The 23894-nt window shown below is 35.6% G+C and overlaps 2 protein-coding genes across 4 annotated transcripts; both read left to right on the forward strand.

Annotated features, from left to right (window-relative positions):
* The first annotated feature begins 6244 nt into the window (after positions 1 to 6244).
* On the forward strand, positions 6245 to 10915 carry LOC133788283 (uncharacterized). Of its 3 annotated transcripts, none has more exons than XM_062225707.1 (8): positions 6245 to 6502; positions 6635 to 6703; positions 6790 to 6972; positions 7230 to 7303; positions 8175 to 8324; positions 9044 to 9329; positions 9790 to 10023; positions 10184 to 10915. In XM_062225707.1, exons 3-8 carry the CDS (start codon positions 6817 to 6819, stop codon positions 10547 to 10549), a joined length of 1266 nt encoding a protein of 421 aa, XP_062081691.1. In that variant the 5' UTR covers positions 6245 to 6502; positions 6635 to 6703; positions 6790 to 6816; the 3' UTR covers positions 10550 to 10915. The 3 variants fall into 3 exon arrangements, with proteins under 3 accessions (XP_062081691.1, XP_062081693.1, XP_062081692.1); XM_062225709.1 differs by having other exon boundaries at positions 6635 to 6689; positions 6788 to 6972; XM_062225708.1 differs by lacking the exon at positions 6635 to 6703.
* Positions 10916 to 12574: 1659 nt separating this feature from the next.
* Positions 12575 to 13704, forward strand: LOC133788284 (uncharacterized). Its single transcript, XM_062225710.1, has one exon. It carries the CDS (start codon positions 13071 to 13073, stop codon positions 13464 to 13466), a length of 396 nt encoding a protein of 131 aa, XP_062081694.1. The 5' UTR covers positions 12575 to 13070; the 3' UTR covers positions 13467 to 13704.
* Positions 13705 to 23894: the final 10190 nt, after the last annotated feature.

The following is a 23894-nucleotide window of genomic DNA, read 5'->3' on the forward strand; positions in this document are numbered from 1 at the left end:
ATAGTACAGGAGGAGCTGAAGAAAAACAGAGAGAAAAAACCAAATAGGGAAGAGGACCATGACAGACACTTAGGAGGACTTGAGCTCATCAATTCATTCTACTCTTTCCTTCTTCCTTTTAATTTTGTATTAATTTTTCTCTCCATTTCAACTGTGAACAACTCTATGGATACTATATTTGCTACTGGTTTTGTACTTTTCATTTCAGACATGAACTAATACTCTAAGGATTTGGGTGGTTATGAACCCTATATTATGAATGAATCTTTTGATGCATGGTTGAAGTAGTTGTATCTTTGTTCAATTAAATGTGATTAATGCTATTGATTGTTATTTACTGGCCATAATTAACAATTACTGAGCTAGATCTAAGTTTGGAAAAACTTAAGCTAGCTGAACCCATTTAATTGATGCAAGAAACTTGCCTATTTGTAGGTAAATTTTAGTGGTGAAATAGGGATATTTTGCTGCCTTGTATAACACAAGATTTGATGCTTAATAGACTGTTTGCAATCTAGTTTAATGCATGAATGTGTTGATGGGGTTGTAGACAATATATAGTGGGTTTTGGAAAAAACTTACTGGGTGTTTTTGGAAATCTGTTAACTCTGATGTAATTGCTGAGCCATTGCTGATCTTATGCTATAACAACTGGAAAGAAATTATAGGGGGATTAACCACCCAGATCACTTGTTCACATATAAATTTCTCACAGACTTGATTTCTCTTGGTTCCATTATTTTAGTTTAATTAATTCTGCATATATACTTTTCATTTCAGATTCATTTACCCATTATTCCTTTGAATTGGTTATTGTCTTCTTGAATTGTTTTTAGTTGATTTTGCATTTATTTAGTTTAAAATCCCTGTGGAGACGATACTCATTTACCATTATATTACTTGTGCGGCTACGTGTACTTGCGTATTTTAATTGCTATAATTTTCGCAACACCTTTAGACTAGACAAGCACTTTTAGTTTTCATCAAACTTAAGGTCGGTCAAGCATTTCATGCTTCTGATGACAATGCTTATGTCGATTAGATCTAATCTTTTCGACTTGCGTTAAACATGCTAATACCGTTCTTGACTCATAAGTCAATACTATACGACCACTACTCAATACTACTGCCGAACTTGACTAATAAGTCACAGCTTCACCATGCCGCGACCCGCCTCCCAAACAGAGGCGCCAGCCTTAAGCTCCTACACCCTATGCCGCGGCATGCCTCCCAAGCACCGCGACCCTACCTGTCCATCAGCCAAAAACCCTTGTTTTCTCCCATCAAAACCTCATTTTTTACTCTTTAATCCTTCCAAAAACTTACTCAAACATCTCCAAATCCAAAACCAAGCATTATCACAACACAATTAACATTCCAACAACAAAACCGAAGCTTTGAACCACTAAAAACCACACAAATTACTCAATTCTATAATCAAAAGTTCTAGCTCAAAACTAACTTCAAAATAGAGTAAAAACCATAAATTTCATGGCTGAATCATACCTCAAGCTCAAGATTAAATCCTCTTCAATGGCTGAACACAAACCTAAACCCTCAAGGCTTGATTCCCTAGCTTGAATCTTCAATTGGGGTTCAAAAAAATTCAAAGAAAGAAGGAGAGAAGAAGATGATCGTGAGGGAGGGAAAGAAGCTCTGTTTTGGTTTCGATTTTCTACAACCTTCTATGGTTGATATAATCCCTTAGGTCAAAAGACCAAAATGCCCCTAGGTCATTTAATTTCCTCTTAAGGCTACCAAGGGTAAAACTGTCCTTTCTCCTCTAATCCCGTTAATCATAATTAACGTCCTCCAATTCGTGTTATTCCCAATATTCTCAAATAATAATAAACCATATCCCATTATCCTTTTAATTCCCGGTAATGTACTAATCCTCAAATTACCCCGAGACTCACCCCGAGCCCCGAAATTAACCCCGTTATGACCAAACCGCTAACTTGCATTCAAAGATCGTCTCATACCAAATGGCTCGAACAAATCCACATTATAATGTGAACTCATTCATAATTCACCAACATGCATGAAAATATACAAATATGCCCTCAACGGGCCAAATTACCCAAATGCCCTTATATTGAAAAGTGGACCCATATGCATGCATTTATCATCATACAATAATATAATTCACATAATCATGCATATAATCATTTAATGGCATAATAAATCAATTATGGCCCTCCCGGCCTCCTAATCAAGGTCCTAAACCTTATTAGGAAATTTGTGTCATTACAACCTCTATCCCTCTTGTGTTGACTATAAACCCTAGAAACTTTCCCAACGAGACTCCCAATGTGCACTTTTGGGGGTTTAACTTCATATCATACCTCCTTGGTACGCCAAAACACTCTTCCAGGTCAGACACATGGTTAGTGACAGTCTTTGATTTAATGAGCATATCATCAACATACACCTCCATATTTTTCCCAATCTGGTTAACGAACATTTTGTTGACTAACCATTGGTATGTTGCACCGACATTCTTCAGCCCGAATGACATAACTTTGTAGCAGTATACATTATGATGCGGTCATAAAGCTGGTATGCTCTTGGTCGGCTGGGTTCATCGTGATCTAGTTATATCCAGAGTATGCGTCCTTGAAAGACATGAGTTCGTGACTGGCCGTTGTGTCTACCAACTGATCAATTCTAGGTAATGGGAAACAGTCCTTAGGACATGCCTTGTTGAGATCGGAGAAGTCAATGCAAGTTCTCCACTTCCCATTTGGCTTTGGGACCAGAACGGGGTTAGCAACCCAGGTTGGATATTTTGCTTCCTTGATAAATCATCATTTAAGTAGGCGATCTACTTTTTCTTCTAAAGCTTTCGAACGTTCTCTCCCCAAAAGCCTTCATTTTTGGGACTTTGCAGGCACATTCCTGTCCAAGTTCAAAGTATGCATTATCACACTCGGATTGATTCCCACCATATCTTTGTGTGACTAGGCGAAGACGTCCAGGTTCTTTTTCAAGAATTCGACCAGATCCTTCTTCCTTTCAGCTCCAAGATTTTTCCCAACTTTTACAACTCTTGAAGGTGTCTCTAGGTCGATACTGATTTCCTCAAGTTCCTCCACGGCTTGGAGCTCAGACCTGTCCTCACCTAATCGCAGATCGATGTCTTATCGGAGTTGTGGTTCTGCCAGAATGACTGGGATTGGGCCGGTTATTCCTGTGTGACCTATGGGACCAACTTTGCCTTTTTTTGACATTGACGTCAGTTGAAAGAGGGGGTATCCGAGCCAAGACCTCCTCGATCTGCCTGCTAGCTCGAGCAAGATGGCTCCTTAATTGGGCATTCTCCATCTCAATGGCTGTTAGATATCCTGGATTAGGCTTTGTTGGGTGTGGCGCTAAACTCCTAGTATCGTCTTGGCCCACAGGTTGCTTTCCAAGGCATTGTTGCACGTTGGGGCCTTTTTCAGTGGGTACGACCGTATGATGCGCCTCTTGGTCACCAGGCTGCTCCATTTCATTGTCGTGCATTGATCGAGTGGCCACCATGAATGTTGAATGAAACTTGTGAAGGATTAAGTACCAGTGAACTCTCAACGAAAGCACCAAACTGTTGACGCAGATTTTTGCCAACAGTAGATGAAGAAATCCTATAACAAAGATATTATTTCTCTTTTCTAAACCATAATGAATTATATGAACAACTTCTCACACTCACAATTTTACATGGTTCAGTGGTTAAAATCCACCTATTCCACAAGGAAATATTATTAATCTCTTACAATTTATGCAGAGTTTTTGTATTATAAAAAGACGTCCATTATCCCAGATATTTATAGTGGATATTCCTGGATAGGTTTGGGTAACCGTGTGCATAAATATGGTAAACAATCAATCAAGATAATTCCTATTTACATAGGGATACGATTGCCTATGGAAATTACTGCCGTTATCTCGGGCAATTAAATGTGCAATATAGCTTGGGCATTAATGAGTGTATAAGGGACTTCCAAGTTTTTCAGGATCCTTCACTATGCGTCATGACCAGGTTTCCATGAGTTGAACATCTTCATCGAGCTGGAGATCGAAGAGTGAATGAACTCAAGTTCGGATTAAGTTTAGAGCATCCTAAAGATGATCTGGCCATTACATGTCTCGAATTGGATTATTGTCCCGAGAGGCGATCTGGAGATTATCTACATGTTGCACTGCCAAGTCCTAACTCGAGCTGCTCACATCAATGTTAGCTAGATGTTTTACTCACCTACTTTTTCCATGTGTTTATCTGAGAGCTGTACCCCTAGCTGAATGATTGAGTTCACACTTATTTTGGGGTACAACAATATTAAAATTAATATTTTTTTTCTTATATGAGTGATATCGATATATTTAATTTTCTCATTTATATAAATATATAGATATAGATGTTTTATCAAAATGTTTAAATAAAAAATGGATAAATTATTTAGTATTTTTATTATGTATAGATATTTTTAATTGACATATATTATAATTATTATTAAAATAAAAAAAGAGAAAATAGATAGTTTTTCCCTTGATGAATTAATAGCTATAAATTAGAAAAGTAGAATAAAAAAAAGAGAAAAAAATGATAAATAATTTATAATTTATAAATTATATATGTTGTTAACATATATTTTTATAACATGTATGGTAATTTATTAGTGTAACTAATTTTTTTAATTTTTTTAAAATTAATATGCTAAATAGAAAATAGGATAAAACATTTTTTCTCAAAAAAAAAAAGAAGAGAAAATGTACGTAAAAAAATAACGTGTGAAGAGTTTTAAATTTTAGATATTTAGATAGTTTTGATATTATCGTTTTTTTCTTTTTTAATAATTAACCAATAATCATAAATTTGAAAAACCTTTTTTCTAAAAAAAAGATGAGAAAACGTACTTAAAAAAATACATTGTGAAGAGTTTTTAATTTTTAGATATTTATAAATATTTAGATGGTTTTGATATTATAGTTTTTTAATTTTTTAATAATTAACTAATAATCATAAATTTGGAAAACATTTTTTCTCAAAAAAGAGGAGAAAAAGTACGTAAAAAAAAATAACTTGTGAAGAGTTTTAATTTTAGATAATTTAGATATTATAGTTTTTTCTTTTTTAATTATTAACTAATAATTAGAAAATAGAAATAGTGCTTTGAAGTAATTTTAGAGTGATAGACAATCTCCTTGTTGCTATACCTTATATAGATATATAGATTATTTTTTTTAATAATTAACTAATAATTATAAATTTGGAAAATATTTTTTCTCAAAAAAAAAGATAGGAGAAAACATACGTCAAAAAAAATACTTGTGAAGAGTTTTAATTTTAGATATTTAGATAATTTAGATATTATAGTGTCTTTTAAAAATTAGAAAATAGAAATAGTGCTTTGAAATCATTTTTGAGTGCCATGTTATCTCCTTGATGCTTTACTTTATATAAATATATAGATGTAGATTTATATATATTTAGACATATTATATATTATAGTTTTTTTTTTAATAATTAACTAATAATCATAAATTTGAAAAAGAAGAATTAAAAATATGAGAAATTTAGAAAATAAAAAAAATATTTTAAAACAATTTTAGAGTGTCACATTATTATATAAATATATTAAAGAATTAAAAAATGTGAAAATTTAAAAAATTAAAAAAAAAATACTTTGTAGAGTATCCCATCCGATTGATGCCCTTCTTTTACGTAAATATATAGATTTTCTCTAACTAATAAATGGGGTGAAGTCTTAGTAACGCGGAAACCTTTTATTTAGTAATTCATTGAATAAAAGGGTTCTTTTAGTTCACTTGGGTGTAATATATAGTAATGCCCTTACCATCTGGGCGTTTTAGTAAAGTATCTAAAGAAATATATATTGAAAATTGGAGAGGAAGATTGGGATCAATAACAAAATATCTATAAATACAGGTCATTAGAGTATTATTACAAACACTTTATCTGTTTTTGTATTTTATATAAAACTACACACTAGTTATCCAAAATCAAATAAAACCATGCTATACATAAATAGAGGCATTATTTAAAATAATTGCTAACACCATTATATTAACAACAACAAAAATCCTCTTAATACAAAAATTATTGTTTATGTATTAGTGATTGTACACGTGTACGTCCGTGATTTGTTGGATAATTTTAATTTATAAATTTCCAGCACTATTCTTCGATATTGGACCATTGGATTATTTAATATTTTTTAAAATAAAAAAGAAAACGAAAATTACAGGTGAAAATTCCAATATCTTGGTTTGCTTTTGGATTGTTAAAACGGGTAATATACAACGGGACTGGAAGAAATCACCATTGTTGGCTGCCAGTAAAGCAAATTCATGTGCTTCTTCTTCTTCCCTCGTTCTTATCAAACGCAGCGTTTTACGTTTGCTCTAGCCCTCAAGCGGATCTGACGAAGTTTCTTCTCCGCCATTTGCCCCAATTTTGTGTTTCTTCTTTGATTTTCAATCCTCAAAACTTGTCTATTAGGTAAACGCGTTTTCTTCTTCTCTATCTCTCTAAAAAAATGTAGCGGTTTATTTCTGCCATTAGAGTGGTTCGGACTCAGTCCAACTTTTCATTTACTTTTCTTTTTTTTATCATGTTTATTTTCGATTACAGATAAGTGTAGGGTTTGGGCTTGTCGAGCTTTGGTTCGGTACTTTGGATGAAATTCAGGATTTTATCTATGTAATCCTTTTCTTGTTTGTTTTGGAGAACGTATCTGGAATTTGTTGTACCGTTTTATGGTTTATAATCGTTGTTGATTTGTTTAGGAATTTTGGAGAATAAGGTCGTCCAAAATGGGGGAAGCTGTCCCAATATACCTGAGCATTATCGCCTTCTTTTGTACTGTTGGAGCCATTGCTCTCGCTGTTTTCCATATCTACAGGCACCTGATGAATTACACTGAACCCACTTATCAAAGATATATTGTTCGAATCATCTTTATGGTCCCAGTGAGTATTGATTCATCTATGAAGTATTATCAGTGTACTTGTATGCAAACATGTTTTCATTGACCAACTTTGAATTTCGTTTGATCGTTTCATTTACATTGAATTGCTTCCTGTAGGGTTTTGTGTTCATATGTTGTCAGTGTCATTTATACTGTGCTGTTTACACCTGTAGCTGTTCTTGAATGGTTTTATAACGCTAGTTTGTAGTGTATCTTTGCAACGTTTCTGACCCTTGTGAATTGTTGTATCTTTGACAGGTTTATGCATTAATGTCTTTCTTGTCTCTCGTTTTACCAGACACTTCAATATATTTCAATTCCATTCGAGAAGTGTAAGTACTCTGCACTCGTTGTTTGCGGTTGTTATCACTTATTTGATTATCCATTATCTGCTGTTGATGGTTCTTAACCATGTCTGTCCCCTTTACATTTCTTTTTGCCTTGTCTGCCTCTATCTGATTTGACATTGCAAGAGTGCAGATAAATGTGTTTTAAAATATAACATTTATTCACATACATGCATGTACAATACAATAACTGTATGTATATGACCTGTTGCATGTATTTTGCATTAATAGTAATACTGAAGTCCCAAAATTTAACAACTGTGACTTAATCTTAGTTACTTTCTATTTCAAATTGATATAATAGTAGTTAAGTGGAAAGAATCATGTTTGTTTTGGGTGGTTATTGGATAGAAAACCTGAATCACACAGTAAATGAGTAATAACAATTGGCGACGGGAAGAATAAGGAAGGCTTCATTTGGCCATCAAACTATTGAATATGCAGCTTATTGGACTACTTGTATATTATTTTCCTTTAAATGTCATGGGTGTTCTCTTTTACCTCTACCTAGCCAGATACTTGTTATAAATGAACTTTGTTCCTATTTTTCTATATGAATTACGATTGTACCTTGTCTATTTAGTACTATACTTTTCTATAGGGAGACTAGTTTGCTCATTATAAACATGCTCCATGTTTTCTTGTTCTTCTGCTTTGAAGATATCCCTTTATCTAAAGCTTTACGTGCATTGCTAGCCGAGTAAAGTTTTTTTTTTTAACGACATTTCTTTATTGCAGACTATGGTTTTAAGGCTGTGTTTTATATCATGGTTGCATCATAAATATACCGTGAAGTCCTGCATACAATTTCTTTTTTCTCAGTTTGTAATTTCTGTTTCTGTTTCTATTTTGTTAGTTATGAAGCGTGGGTCATCTATAACTTTCTGTCACTGTGCCTGGCATGGGTTGGTGGCCCAGGAGCTGTTGTTCTTAGTTTAAGTGGTCGAGTTCTAAAGCCTTCTTGGTATCTGATGACATGTTGCTTACCTCCCATACCATTGGATGGGTAAGTTTACAAAGGAGCTTTGTTTCTTTTTATTAGTGGCTATTATGCAACATACTGTGTGTCTATATTGTACATCTGCAAAACTTTTAAAACATAATCAGATAATTAAGTGCAAATTAAGAATATATTTATTATAGTGCTAGTAAAATTTTAGAATTCTGTTTCTTGGGAGTGTGATTTTCTTACTCAAGAGAAAGACATTTATGTTGTTCTTGATTTGCAATAATCATATTAAAGGCATCAAACCAGAGGGAGTCTTCTTCTATGATTGAAGATGATCGCTTATCATCTTTTACCCTATGTTTGGTAGAGAAGAAAAGTGAGAGGAAAGAAAGTATAGGAGAGAAAAGTGAAAAGAAAGAGAAAAATAGGGCGTTTGGTAGGAAAGAAAAGTTTTCCATAAAATATTGAGTGGGACCACAAAATAATTTTTCCTGAGAAAAGTTTTATAAAAACACACAAGTGAGAAATTACTAAATTATTTTTATAAAACAATTTTTATATTAATAATTTGAGGGTAATGTAGTAATTTTATAACAAATCGATTTTCTTTCTTCCTACACACCAAACAACCAAGAAAGAAATATGTTTTCTATTCTTTCATTCTAATTTTTTTTTCACTCGTATATTTTCTTTCCTTCATATCGAACATAGGGTTATATAGTTTTTCACAATGAAGACTGTTTGATGAACTGACACTTATGAAATTGTTGATGCAGACGCTTTATACGCAGGTGCAAGCAAGGCTGCTTGCAGTTTGTAATTCTGAAGCCGATATTAGTTGCCGTCACACTCATACTATACGCAAAAGGAAAATACAAGGATGGGAATTTTAATCCAAAACAGTCATATCTTTATCTTACTATCATCTACACCTTATCTTACACAATGGCTCTCTATGCATTAGCATTGTTTTATGTTGCCTGTAAAGATCTGCTTCAGCCGTTCAATCCAGTTCCAAAGTTCATTATAATAAAGTCTGTCGTTTTCCTGACTTATTGGCAGGTAAAAACTGTTCGCATTGAGCCTTTTCATTTATATTATTTTTATTTTTTTATGACTTTGGACCTGGTTTTAATTACGCAAGCATGAGGTATAAATTTTGGATTAAGGTTTATAGGGATTTTGACCAAGGTTGATGAGCATGAGATGATTCTTAACAAGAATTTTGGGGCTAGTCCATAAAAAATTTCAATTTTCAATGTAGAATAAACTGGTTGAATGATGCAGAATATTGTTATCTCTTGCTAATTTGCAAGGATGACCAAGGCTAGTAATGCTAGTAACAGCTCCTCCTAAAATATATTAGGTGGAGGAGTGTTGCTTAACTTGTTTCTGTGCTGGCAATATCAATATCTTGGACTGTCCCATGCATTATTTTAGGAAACAGCTGGGTTTTGAGAAGAGAAACCAAAATCGTACTTCGTTTCAATATGGTTCTGATCTTATTGTTTGCTATCCCCAGGGTGTGTTGGTCTTTCTTGCTGCAAAAACAGGATTGATTAAGAATGCAGATGAAGCTGCTCAGTTTCAGAACTTCATTATTTGTGTTGAGATGCTCATTGCTGCCGTAGGTCATCTTTATGCATTCCCATACAAGGAGTATGCTGGTGCAAATATTGGTGCTCCCCGTGGTTTGACAGGAAGTCTTACCCATGCAGTAAAATTGAATGACTTTTACCATGACACAGTCCACCAGGTAAGCTTTGTACGCTATGATCTCTGCCTGTGGGTTCTCGTAGAGTACTGCTATATTTGGCTCGTGGGCTATACTCAAGCTGGCTGATGAGTATATTGAACTATTTGTTTATTTATTTTGGTGCATAAACTATTTATTTATTTGTTTCTTTCTTTTGTAGTTTGCACCTACTTATCATGATTATGTTCTCTACAATCACAATGAGGGTGATGAGGGGACGAGGAAGTACCGGTCACGTACCTTTGTGCCAACTGGACCAGAGATGGATGCAGTCAGAAAAAACAAACACATGCTTGGAAACAAGATTGATGACATACAGCTCTCTAGTCTCTCCTCTTCTAATTCAAGCACCCCCAAAAATTCTCAATCGATGCCTGATTCTGCTAATTCTGAGGCAATGAAATCTTCATTGCTGGTGGATACTTCAACTGATTTCTCTGTGCCTTATGACATGTCTCTAATTGACTTGGATTTGTCAAGTTACCCTTCAAAGGTTCCTGCTGCTAAGGAAAATGAGACTAGGTGACAATAATGGATGAAATTGATGTTAGTTGTGTAAGAAGGGTGTCCGTAATCTGTATTGGGCATTTTTTTTTTTGGTTTGTTAAATGGAGAGAGGTGAGATGTTCTGTTCTTTTGGAAAGCCTAATTATGTGCTGATATTGGTTTGAATGCACTCCCTCTCTGGCTATTTCCACCCACCAGTTTAAAGTCCTGCACCCGTGCACCGTTTAAAATGTGATGCTTCCCAGCGAAGTTGTCTTTAAATGGTCTGTTTGTCCAGTGTGTATTGTAGATAAAGAACTTTTAGTTGTCATACTTTAACACACCACAGTATCAAATGTAGAATAATTGACCTTCGATTTTATTGAATTCATTGCTTTGTTCGACCTGTTCTGCTCTCTATTGGATTTCGCACTCATTTATTCACATGTTCTTATTGAGGACACACACGCAATAAGACTTCCATTAATACCTTCTCATATTTTGTATGTAGCTCCCGTCTTAGCTACATGCAGTATCCTTGTGTATATTTATTTATTTTATATAGCTTGCATACTTGGTGCATATAATAAATAAGAAAGAAAAAAAAAAGAGAGAAATCCATCATTAAGCATGATTGACATTTTAATTCCTGTTGATAATTACATACAGTGTTGTACGTTCATTTTTTGTGTGTGTATAGATATATTTTCATTGTCACATGATTTAAGTCATGAATTTGATGAGATATTGATGATTAAGTGATGATGTTATAAACTGATAAAACACAAACACACACACATATATATATACCTACCTTTCTCGCAAAGCATATTTTTAAGTCCCAACAACTTTGAAAATTCTGAGTTCGTCCCGCTAATAAAAGTAAAACGATTTCGACATCTCAAATCTCTCAAGTCTTACTTGCTATAAATTTTGTTCAGAAATTTGCTGGTTTTGTTGCACTGGAGTGTGAAGTTTCTTATTGACTACGCAAAAAAGAAAAGCTCTTTGGTCCACAAGGGATTAACTAGTTTCATCATGGCGGCTACATGCATTGACATGTTTGAGATTTCAAATATGACATGCATGAATACGTGTAGTTGTGTACTGAAACAGAAGAAGATTAAGCTTGATTAGATAACAAGTGCATGATATAACATATATTTATATATGATAATATGATATATCCACGTATTAATGGCAAAACTTGCAAGGTATAGCATACAAAGATACATTCTGTATGTGTTTGGTGCACCAATCGAAACGTTTTCCATCCTAATTAATTATTATTAATTAAACTTAGTTTATCCATTATGTTCTATCTAGCAGCTTTTCCATCCTACGCAAAAAGCTTTTTGCTTCTGCTTTAAATTACTTGGACTAATAATTCATATATATTATCATTTTATAACAATAAATAACACATAATCCACTTGGCAACATTATTGATAGCATATATCAATAAATATCTGGAATATAACTTTAATTTTGCTCGGAGGACATATTCTCCTATGATAAATAATATCTGAAAAAGGGTGCAATATCCTTAATTCGTACCATTTATTGGACCTATTACTTGATACTTAGATGGACCTTGTTTATAAAAAGATGGACATATTCGATATAAATGGAGTAATAATGAGAGCCATGAAATAGTTCCTTGTTGTTATGAAGTGGGGTCATCATGACCATGGTAATAGGTGGGTATATTTTTTGTTGATGATGGAATCAAATTAAATGAAATCAAATCACAACCGTCCATGTAGGCCCACAAAATGGTAAAAGTAGATGAGATAATCTTTATTACAATCTAACCTAACGATCCAATCCTCAGCATCATTCATACATGTAATAAGATTAAGAAATAGTTTACTTAAGACCAAGAAATAAAAGACGAACAGATGGACTATCACACAAAATGCACGTGACCGTTCATCTCTAAAGATCAAGGCCACATCCAACTGTCCACGTGTTAAAGTGGACTTGTTTTATATTTAATAAAATATGATGTTTTACAAGAATTAGTATATAAATTCAGTTAAGACAAAATAGAAACATTTGTCAGGCAGGTAAGGGCAGTCTTTGGTCTTTGGAGTCTACCTTGGGCTACATAGGCTAAGGCTGTAGCTTCTGTGGCGGCGCACTGCTCGCTTACATAGCAAAGCAAAGGCAAATTAAGCCAAGCAAAGACCATATGCGTAGTATTATCAGCACCACATAACATATTCACACCTTTTTTTACTCACCCCAATCCTTTATATATGTACTTTTTTCTTTTCTCTCTCCAAGACCCATTTACATTCTTGTTCTGGAATTTTCAGTTAGGAGGAGTAGAAGAGAGAAAACCCAATAAACCTCTCTTTATCAAAGTCTTTTCCATTTTGGTTTCTGGGGTTTTCAGTGAAGAGGCCGAGAAAGGGGAAGAAAACTCATTACAGATGTCTTTCTGAGTGTTGTTTCTCATTTTGGTTTCTGGGTTTTTGAGTTAGAAGGAGGAGAAAGAGAGAAACCATACTAAAAGAGCCAAGAGTAGCGGTAGTGATTATCTCTGCTTTTTTCACATGGCGGTTCTGGGACAGAGCCAATATGTAGGTCCTATGCCTTTGAGTAGGACAGAGTCGTTTGGTTCAGGGTACTACAACTACTTGGATCAACAGAGCAATAGTGGCTATAATTACTATACCAACTTGAATGGTAACTCTACGATGATAGAAAAGAGGCAACTTTTTCTTAGAAGCTATCAGTTTTGCAGAAAAAAGAGCTTGACTGAAAGGATCAAGATTTCTTTGGTCAGAGCAAAACGGGTCATATGGCTAAGGCTCAAGTCTGCTCGTAGGTTCAGGAAGTTGGCATGTTTTAGATTCAGATGTGGCTTTTCTTACCGGAGAAGAAGATTTATTCGTCTGCTAAACAACCACAACAAGTGCAATAATAGTAATTCCCACTGCTTCTGGTAGATTTATGGAACTTATTTTAATTTAAACCTTTTTTAAAAAAAAAAATTTGCATAAAAATTTTCTTTTAGTTTAAGGGTCAGGGAATGAAGGAATTAGTAACATTACAAAAAGTGGGGTTCATTTCATCTAGTTTCTTGTTAAATCAGTCTATCATACTCACCCACCAACTCAAAACTTTGTGTCATTTGCTACAGTTGTATGATATTGATATATACAAATGATGATGTTTCTGTTACAATAGTCTTAAATAATTATTTTCCACAGTTGTATGTTAATCTCTTTACATTGCCAAATTTTCACATAGTACTGTTTTTTTCCCTCTTTTTAATGAATTATGTATAGTTGTGTACTGTACATCCGGTTTACATGAAAAATCCAGTTAATTAGGCCTCAAAGTTTGACTATTGTACATATTATGAAAGGGAAATTTGAGTTTCTATGCTTAATGAGATATACTAAATCAAAAAAATGCTAGACACTTAAATCATTTCAAAACAATGCCAAATTTTTTGACAATACCCAAAATACCCCTCTCATAATTTTTCTCACCCCTTCCTCTTCCCTCTTCCCTCTTCCCTCTCTCTCCCTCAACACATTCTTCTCAACTCCCTCTCTTGAAAAAAAATTCATGGGTAAGATAAAATATCATAGAAATCAATGTAATGGCAAGTATTCAACACTTAGGATACTAAAATACTACATTTCGAACAGATTTGGACATGATTTTTGGGTTTTTTTTGCGATTTTTTTCAGATCTGAAACTTTGAAATCTGCAGAAAATCGACGTGGTTCGATGGTGGTTCGATGGTGCTCGATGCCAGCTCGATGGGGCCTTCAAAATCAAGATTTTCATGAAAAAATCGATGTTGCTCGATGGTGGTTCGATGGAGGTTCGATGGTGGTTCGATGGTGTTCGATGCGATTCTTACAAGATACGTAATTTTTCACTCGGGTATCCGTTTGGGGTGATTTTTTTTTTGATTTTGGGTATTTTTTCAAGATCTACACGTTTGGGATGTGTATATACACATTTGGGAAATGTAAATCTTGAAAAAAATGACAAATGCAAAACATACCTCATGTTCAAGATATGTTTTGGTATGTTTTCAAGTTCTAAACTTTGAAAATGTGTATATGAACATATAAAACGTGTAGATCTCAAAAAAATACCAAAAATAAAAAAAAAAATCATCCCAAACGGACACCCGAGTGAAAAATTATGTCTCTTACAAGAATTGCATCGAACCACCATCGAACCACCATCGAGCAACCATCGAGCAACGTCGATTTTTTCATGAAAATATTGATTTTGAAGGCCCCATCGAGGTAGTATCGAACACCATCGAGCAACCATCGAGTTGGGCATGATTTTTTAGTTATTTTTCAGATTTGAAACTCGGAAATATGTAGAAAATTGACTTTGCTCGATGGTGCTCGATACCAGCTCGATGGGGCCTTCAAAATCAATATTTTCATGAAAAAATCGAGATTTCTCGATGGTGGTTCGATGGTTGCTCGATGGTGGTTCGATGCAATTCTTGTAAGAGACATAATTTTTCACTCGGGTGTCCGTTTGGGATGATTTTTTTTTTGATTTTTGGTATTTTTTTGAGATCTACACGTTTTATATGTTCATATACACATTTTCAAAGTTTAGAACTTGAAAACATACCAAAACATATCTTGAACATGAGGTATGTTTTGCATTTGTCATTTTTTTCAAGATTTACATTTTCCAAATGTGTATATACACATCCCAAACGTGTAGATCTTGAAAAAATACCCAAAATCAAAAAAAAAATCACCCCAAACGGATACCCGAGTGAAAAATTGCGTATCTTGCAAGAATCGCATCGAACACCATCGAACCACCATCGAACCTCCATCGAACCACCATCGAGCAACATCGATTTTTTCATGAAAATCTTGATTTTGAAGGCCCCATCGAGCTGGCATCGAGCACCATCGAACCACCATCGAACCACGTCGATTTTCTGCAGATTTCAAAGTTTCAGATCTGAAAAAAAATCGCAAAAAAAACCCAAAAATCATGTCCAAATCTGTTCAAAATGTAGTATTTTAGTGTCCTAAGTGTTGAATACTTGCCATTACATTGATTTCTATGATATTTTATCTTACCCATGAATTTTTTTTCAAGAGAGGGAGTTGAGAGGAATGTGTTGAGGGAGAGAGAGGGAAGAGGGAAGAGGAAGGGGTGAGAAAAATTATGAGAGGGGTATTTTGGGTATTGTCAAAAATTTTGACATTGTTTTGAAATGATTTAAGTGTCTAGCATTTTTTTGATTTATAACCCCTCACTAAGCATAAAAACTCAAATTTCCCTTATGAAAGTGATAAACTATATACAAAAAAAAAAAAAAAGACTGTATACCACTATGAAAGAGTGGGATTTGGTATAAAATTATAAAATATGCACTATGCACAAAGTGCGAGATATTGGTTTCTTTAGTGCCTCGGTGCAAGAAAGCAGCTTCAGCTAACAGAGCAAGAAAAGAAGGAATGGAGCACCTTTCTCTGTGCCAAAGAGGCAACAAATGAACACATCCAAAGAAATAGTGTACTTGAATTCTAGAAAGATTAAACTTCAAACCCTCGAGAGAGTCAAGCAATTCAAAGATCTAAGTTTGAATGAAAGCACACATATACATAAAAAAAGAACAAAAAAAAAAAAAAAGAAAGGTACTAGTCATTGTGGGTTGTGGCGTGGTTCGGGGGACCTCAAGTCAAGTCCTCACCTCATATCCTTTTACACTCTTTTATTTTTTCACTTTGCATGAGATAACACGTTTGTATGTGTTGGGAGTTGAAATTTTGATTTTGAACAGGAGCACCATGACTTTTAACCGTGCTAGCCTTAAACTTTTTTTTTTCTTTCTAAATTTGGGGGCTTATCTTTGCTCTTTTTTTTTTTTTTTTTAATTTTCAACTCACGATATAGTCGTTTGTCACACTCGTTTCTTTTCCACGGGCTTATTGGTCAGTTTTTTTCTAAAGTTTTTTTTGGCGTAGAATTATGAAATGGCTAGGGAAGGAAGTAATTGCGTGTGAGAGACCATATACATTAAATGATGCAAATTTCATTTAACATTTTCAACCAAACTACGTGACATGACAGCATGATAGCTCATGCGACCTGCAAGTGCCTTTTTCAGTTGATAAATCATTCATTTGCTTTTACTATACATGCTAGAAGATAAGATAACATGAATTTAGCTACAACAATAAATAAAACTATATTCCCCTAAAAACTATACCCCATAACATGATTAGCAATTCGAAATCGGTGTTGTTAGCTATGAATTTCAATTTTAGTTTTATAGTTTTTGATTACTTTGTTTGTGATTAAGTTGATGTGATGAAATGAAATGGTAAGAATATATACTAGAGGATTCTGAGTTTTGGTGACACATGCATATAAGTGATTCTTATTCATAAAGCAAGCAAGCATCTTTTATTTTTTATTTTTTTCTAAAGCGAGCATCTTTTCTGACAATTCCATTCGATACAAATCCGTTGGAAGTATAGTATAGTACAATATATAAATATATATATACATTAATTAATTTGATTTATTTACGGATCCACAACCCATCTTAAGGAGGCTATGCTATACTATCCGTTGCCATAATTAAGTTATATTTATTATGTGGAGAACAAGCTACAAACTTGCGCAAGTAAAGGAACTCCTTATATTATGCATACACACAGCAGCATGTATAATCGATACCCAAGTATACGTAATCGTAATAAGTAATAAAAAGTAAGTGAGATCGTTCCTACGAGAATTATATATTAAGTATCAAAACTTAATTCCTAATTCTATTTGGCTAACGATAATTGAGTCTCAAGAATTAACTAAAATTATAAAACAAAAATATGAAATTAACTTCAAAAACTGAAAATAAACAATGTTAAGAAAATTTAATAGATTAAAATCTAGGGCAATCAATTTCATCAACCATCCTCTTTAATTCTTATTAACACAAATCTTACTATTCAATTTTTCTATTGTGATAGCAGGTCAACAATAATAACTTATATTCGTACTAGGATATATAGGTCTCAATCCTATACAAATTTTTTACATCTCTGTGATAAATAAATATAAGATATGCATTAAGATTAACAACCCTAAAACTATACAGACCACACAGGTACTCTCGTCCTAATATGAAATCTATGTTTATTCAAGTACAACATATTCAATTCTCACTTCTCAGATTTCGAATCAAAATCATATATTTCATGTCAATGGTAATCAATCATTCACAAGCATTAGATTCAAATTGAATAAATCACAAGGTAAAATTGAAATCATAAAACTTGCATTAATTTAAAATAAAGGTTCAGGAGAATCCATTAACACTCTAGATAAATAGTTTAGTTCATGATCAAATTCATAATAACCATAGAAGAAATAAAAAGCATCCAAAATACAGAAATTCAAAGTAGAAAAGAAGAAAACTGTGATGAATTCTTTGACTCCACTTGCAAATCCTCCACAATGTGCCTTCAGTCGTCTCCTAGGGTTAATCTCTTTCTAAAAACGTCATTAAGAAAACTTTTATAATTCTTAATTAATTCTGTGCGAAATGACAAAAATGCCCTAAATTCGGCTTCTGTACGGACTGGCGCCGCGGCTCCATATGATAGAGCCGCAACTCTAGTCCACTTTGCCATCTGGAATCCGTCTCTGGATCTTGTAGCGCCGCAGCGCTGCTTGATAGAGCCGCAACTCTAATTCAGATTTTAATAGAGCCTCAGCTCTATCTGATAGAGTTGCAGCTCTAATGCTGACAGATTTTTTTTCTCTCCTCTGAAACTCTTAGGGATGCGGCTCTAATTCCAACTTTTCACAAAATCATCAATTTGACCCTCGGTTTCACCTAGTTTCCATTCCTTAGCCCGTTTAACACAGTTTCTTCAAGAATTAAGCGCTTTTCCTCCAATTTCAAGTTATTTCCTTCATAATCACACTTAATCCTAAAAACACAATAAACACCGGCATAATATTGCACAAAACCAAATAAAAGACTAAAATTGCATCTTAAAACACGCCATAAAAAAAAAATACCAAAACTAGTCCTAACAAATTCTCCCAAACTTATCCTTTTCTTGCCCTCGAGTAAAGAACACAACCAAGACTCGATAAACCTAAACTAACCAAATTGACAACCATTAAAATAGCCTCAAAAATCATGAATACTATATGCATATAATTATAAAGAAAAGTAACGTGCCACTTCAAAAATTAATCCAGAATTTCAATCAAAATACTTCACTTATTCACTGTAATTCATCGATACTCATGCTCATTCACCCATAACCAATGAATGTAAAGAATTGAACCAATCTACGCATGCCTAATTCTCACCATCAATCCACTCAACACGATTATTCCATATGATTGCTATACTTACTATTCTCCACTAATGTAAACATATACACACTTAAAAATCAATAGGACTTTACAAAGCTTGTAATAGATGGCTTAGGTAAAGGTGGATGAGAAGATATTATAGGCTCAAGTATACCATAAGCATTCAAACCAAGCAACCTATCCCTTTAACTCAACTTCACATCCCATTGTTACTCTTTTTTTTTCTTTTCAAGATTGAGAAAAGTTGACTATTTATTCATCACATTTTTTTTTCTCAAACTACATTCTCCCAAACTTAGATTTTTCAGTAAATAACTTAAGGGATGTAGTATATTCTGAATTTATAATTTCTTTTCTCATTTTGTTTCTTTCTTCTTCAATCTTTTTTTTTATATGCACTGAATAACCAATCAAATGATATGTTTTATGCTCATGGTATAGGACAAAGGGAATAATGAATATACAGATACAAGTATAGGCTCAAAACATGTGTTAAACAATGAAAAATGTCAATTGTAAGGCTCAAATAGGGTAACTAGTGATAAAAATATATAAGGGTTAGCTTGAAAGACTCAAACGTTCCAAAGATGACTGTAACGCCCTACTTCCTTAGAGCCGTTACTAAGTGAGTTTTTAAGACAAAACAGTGTGCAATGAACTCGCTAACCGAGGTTTTTGAAACAAAAGTGTGACTAATTAAAAGTTAAGGCTGTAATCTTTGAAAATGCATCGTTTCATCAAAACTTCTATTATTAAACAGTTGGGATCCCAAAATAAGGTTACAGTTTGAGAAATTATAAAATTATAGATTATTACAGCCATTTTCGAATAAACCCCCAACCAAAGCAGTCGGGCAGGCCAAACATGTACACGTCGCTTCACGCTCTCCGTACTCATGGTTGGTTGACTCAATCATTGCCCTTACCTGCAACACAGAGCACCCGTGAGCCGAAGCCCAGCAAGAAAACTCATGCAGAACATAACATATGCAACGTATACAGTTTATCATAACAGATAATCCACAATTAAACAAGTCAATCATTAGACTAAGCAAACACGGCCATGCAGCCCCAGAGCCTTACCGAAGCCTGGGGTATCGGTTCTCACCGCGAGGATAACTCATGTATCCCTTGGGTCCCACCCTGAATATAGCATCCCATGTGCTAGGTGTTACTTTCGGCCCACGGCCGCCCCGGCTTACGCCGTACCCGGCCCACGGCCGCCCCGGCTTACGCCGTACTCGGCCCTTGCCGCTCATTTCATCATAATCACACATATAGTACATTCAAAATAATCATTCACTCACATCATGATTCATTTAAGGTTTAAACATTTGCACATAATACAATCTGGGGCCATGCCCTAACCTCGGGTGTTATAGTTTTCTTACCTGCACACCGAGCCTCCTGATGCACTTAAGCCGCGAGCACGGTCCTCAAGCACGAGCCTCACCAACAACCTAGTCACAACACACAAGAAACATCCCTCAATACTAATCAACCCAAAACCACTTCCCGGGACCAATCCCGCACTCTCGGGACTTCTAAAACCTTAAAACAACACCCTGGAGACATCCCCCGAACCCCCGGAGCAAAGGCCTAAAATTGCCTAAAAATGATGCCCTGAAATTTGCCTTGTGCCGCGGCACCACATCCTTGTGCCGCGGCACCCACCAGCCAGAGGCTCCCTTGCTGCGGCACGAAAACTTGTGTCGCGGCACGCCTTCGCAGACCCAGAATTCTGGGTTTTCTCCTGCGTTTTCTCCGAGCTAAAACCTTCCCAATTCATACTAAACCAATACCCAAACCCCAAAATAAATTTCAAACATCAAATAGACCATATAACAACCCATAACTCAAGATTCAAGCTCAAAACATCAATACACCCAAGATTCACACCCATTGATTCCTATTTTCAGCAACTCATCCCAAAACTCAAACAACTAACTCAAGCTCTAGATTTTACAATTCAAAACAGAAATCAAAACTTAGGTATGTATAAAGCTCTTACCTCCAATGGAGAATCCACACAAGGCTTGCTTGACCCCTTCCTAGACTCCCACTTCTCCTTCTCTTCTTCTTCTTCTTCTTCCTCATGCCCTAGCTTTTCCCTCTCATTTCTCTTCTCTTCAAACTCTATCAAGACTAAACATAAATAAGCCCCAAACCGTACACCCCATATACACAGCCCAAATTTGTCTATTAACCTTGCCAAATGACCACTTTACCCTTCCTTGCCTATCTTTTCCTACTTAAACCTCAAGGGCACTTAAGTCCTTTCATTTCTATTTCATTTCTACCATTTTCTCTCTAAAAGTTGTTACTCTCAGCAGTAACTAATGGTTACCCAGGTTACTAAATCTCCAATAACCATTACCCGCTAAACCTCAACTTAACCATAAAATCCCCGAGGTACCCCTAGGCTCCTCCCGAGCCGGGTATAGAAATCCTGTTGTGACTCTTGAGTTAACGAGCTCTCTAGAACCGTCTCGGCACGTGCATCACAATAATACAACCACACCCACGTGGTACAATTCACAGAATACAATTATCACATATCAATACAGTTATGCCCAACATGGCCAAAATTACAATTATACCCTTCTAACACGATCCGGGCCTACATGCATACTAGTAAACATAGCCATGCATCTCAGTTAAACAAATAGCCAAATAACATGCTTTAAATCATAACCATGCATTTAATTCATAAAATCACACATAAATCCCAACCTGCCCTCCTGGCACACTAATCAAGGCCCTTAAGCCTTATTAGCGAATTTGGGTCGTTACAACTATCCCCTCCTCATAAAAATTTCGTCCTCGAAATTTATCCAACATATCAGTCAATAAACCCGCAGCTCTTGGCCATAACTTCCAAGGTCCACCGCCTTTACTTTACTTTTCAACAACAATCTTACAGGAGTAACAATCTTGCCTCACAAGATCTTGTCTCACGGCCATACTCTCGATAGCCTTTCGCTACACCGCAACCCTGCCGAAGCCCAGGGTCTGCCTAGGTTACAATGACCCATTCATTGTCTTATTCCTGATTCCAGAGATCCTCAAACGTCATCACCTCTACTAAGCGGGATCAGCTTGTAGGCCCCGCTGGCCTAACACTTAATACAACTTCAGAATTTTAGGCTGAATTAAGAGTCAGAACTCTCCCTTCGTCCTCTGAACACCTTACAGATCCTCGTTTGTTATTACGCAAAGACGCAGCTCTTTCCTTCCGGAACTTTATTTCCTCATAAATTAGCAATTTACCAGCTCTTTAATCTTTCAAAATAGGCAGACACTCCTGCCTTAAGAAGTTTCAACGACTTCTTTGGCTTTCACTCTGAACTAAAGCCAAACTGTAGCATTCACTATCCTTCACCTCTTACCAAGCCCTATGTCGCGTTACATTAATCAAGACACCAGCAATTGCCACCACGACTAATCCATCAGGGATTACACTTCCCTTAATACCTCAAGTATTCGCCTACTCAGCGCTCAACTCGATAAGACATTTGATAACTTTCAGACTGCCAATCACTTGCAATCAACTGATAATTCCAGGTTCCCACTCTGTTCTTTTTGTCCTCTAAATCCATTCCAACAATTTAAAATACTCTTGGGTCTCAATTCCGTATCATCGACGTTTTACCCTGCTACCAGTTCCCCTGAACCAACTACATCAACTCAAACCACCGAGTTAAAACTTTTCATGTCCAATCACTTTACTCAAGGTCCAAAGTGGTCTATTCCCGTGATACACTACCACATCACCTAACCCCTCAGGGTCCAAAGGAAAACACAAGATTCCGTCACCCGCTCGACCCTCCCGGTACGACGTACCCTAGGAGGTGGAATGATGTCCATACAGAACCCTCATTCAAAACCAAATCCTAACTGGATCCTTCACTCGATCCTGGTATCCTACTTGTACTACCTTAGCAGGGTCCTTCCCTGCTTCATCTCAAGCCAACACTTTGAATTCCATAGATCATTGACACTCACCAGCTAATCATACCTACTAGCGTTACGCCAAACTCAGTCGTCGCCTTGTCCACTCTATTACAGTCTATGGCGCTATCCCCTGACTGACACACGCCTCACAGCTAGGAGTTCCGTCTCCAATTATAACTCCCCTCGCTCAATCGAGGATTTCAAACACAGATCATCTGTCCGTTACTTTTCACCACCTCTGTGTCTTCAACGCTATCTTTCTTACTAATACCCAATACTCAAGCACCTTATGATATGCAGAACTGTTAACTTAACGCTCCAAGTATATCAACCACGTTCATTCTTTCACCTCCCGCTAGGTTCGATCCATCCTCGCGTCAATTATTCCTGGGCGTGTCCAATCATGGTACACTCCCACATATCCATAACCCTACCATAGATCAGGTCCTTTATGCAATCACTCTTTACTTAACCAAAACACACGCAAATTCCATCATCGTCTGTAACCAATCAAATCTTACCTTGTCTTCTGAATTTCTTTCTGATTTGACACCACTCAATCCGTCTAACCTCAAGTTTTGCTGTTCTTCTCATCTCGGATGTAGTCGTCTCCGGAGGTGCTTGTGCAATAGATGACGCGCTTACCAGTCTTGTTATGCCTTCAATTCTTCAGACGTTCTTCATTAGCTTCTTTGTGACTTCAGATCAAATCTTCTCATACCTGACCTTTCTTCTTGCAGCTGTAATCTGAGAACTCCTGACGACACCCAACTAACACTCCGTAGAACCTTACCTGAGACTCTGTCTTCTGGGTACTAACGTCTTCAGCATAATAATCAGTTGCTCACCATTTCCGTCTGGGAGTAATCCACATGCACTGCTCGTGAGCTTGAAGGGGACTTGCCCCCACCGTTCATGCATTCTCTGTCTAAAGACTTACCTGTGCTACTATAGCTTGAACCATTCCAGAATCTTTGTTACCAAATCCTCACTCCCAACCCGGTGCAGAATAGAAAATTCTCCGAAATGTCTCTATCCTTGGTTTCCAACTGGCAATAACCAGGCCGTAGATCA

Source organism: Humulus lupulus, chromosome 7 (genome assembly GCF_963169125.1).
Source record: "Humulus lupulus chromosome 7, drHumLupu1.1, whole genome shotgun sequence".
Classification (NCBI taxonomy): Eukaryota; Viridiplantae; Streptophyta; class Magnoliopsida; order Rosales; family Cannabaceae; genus Humulus; species Humulus lupulus.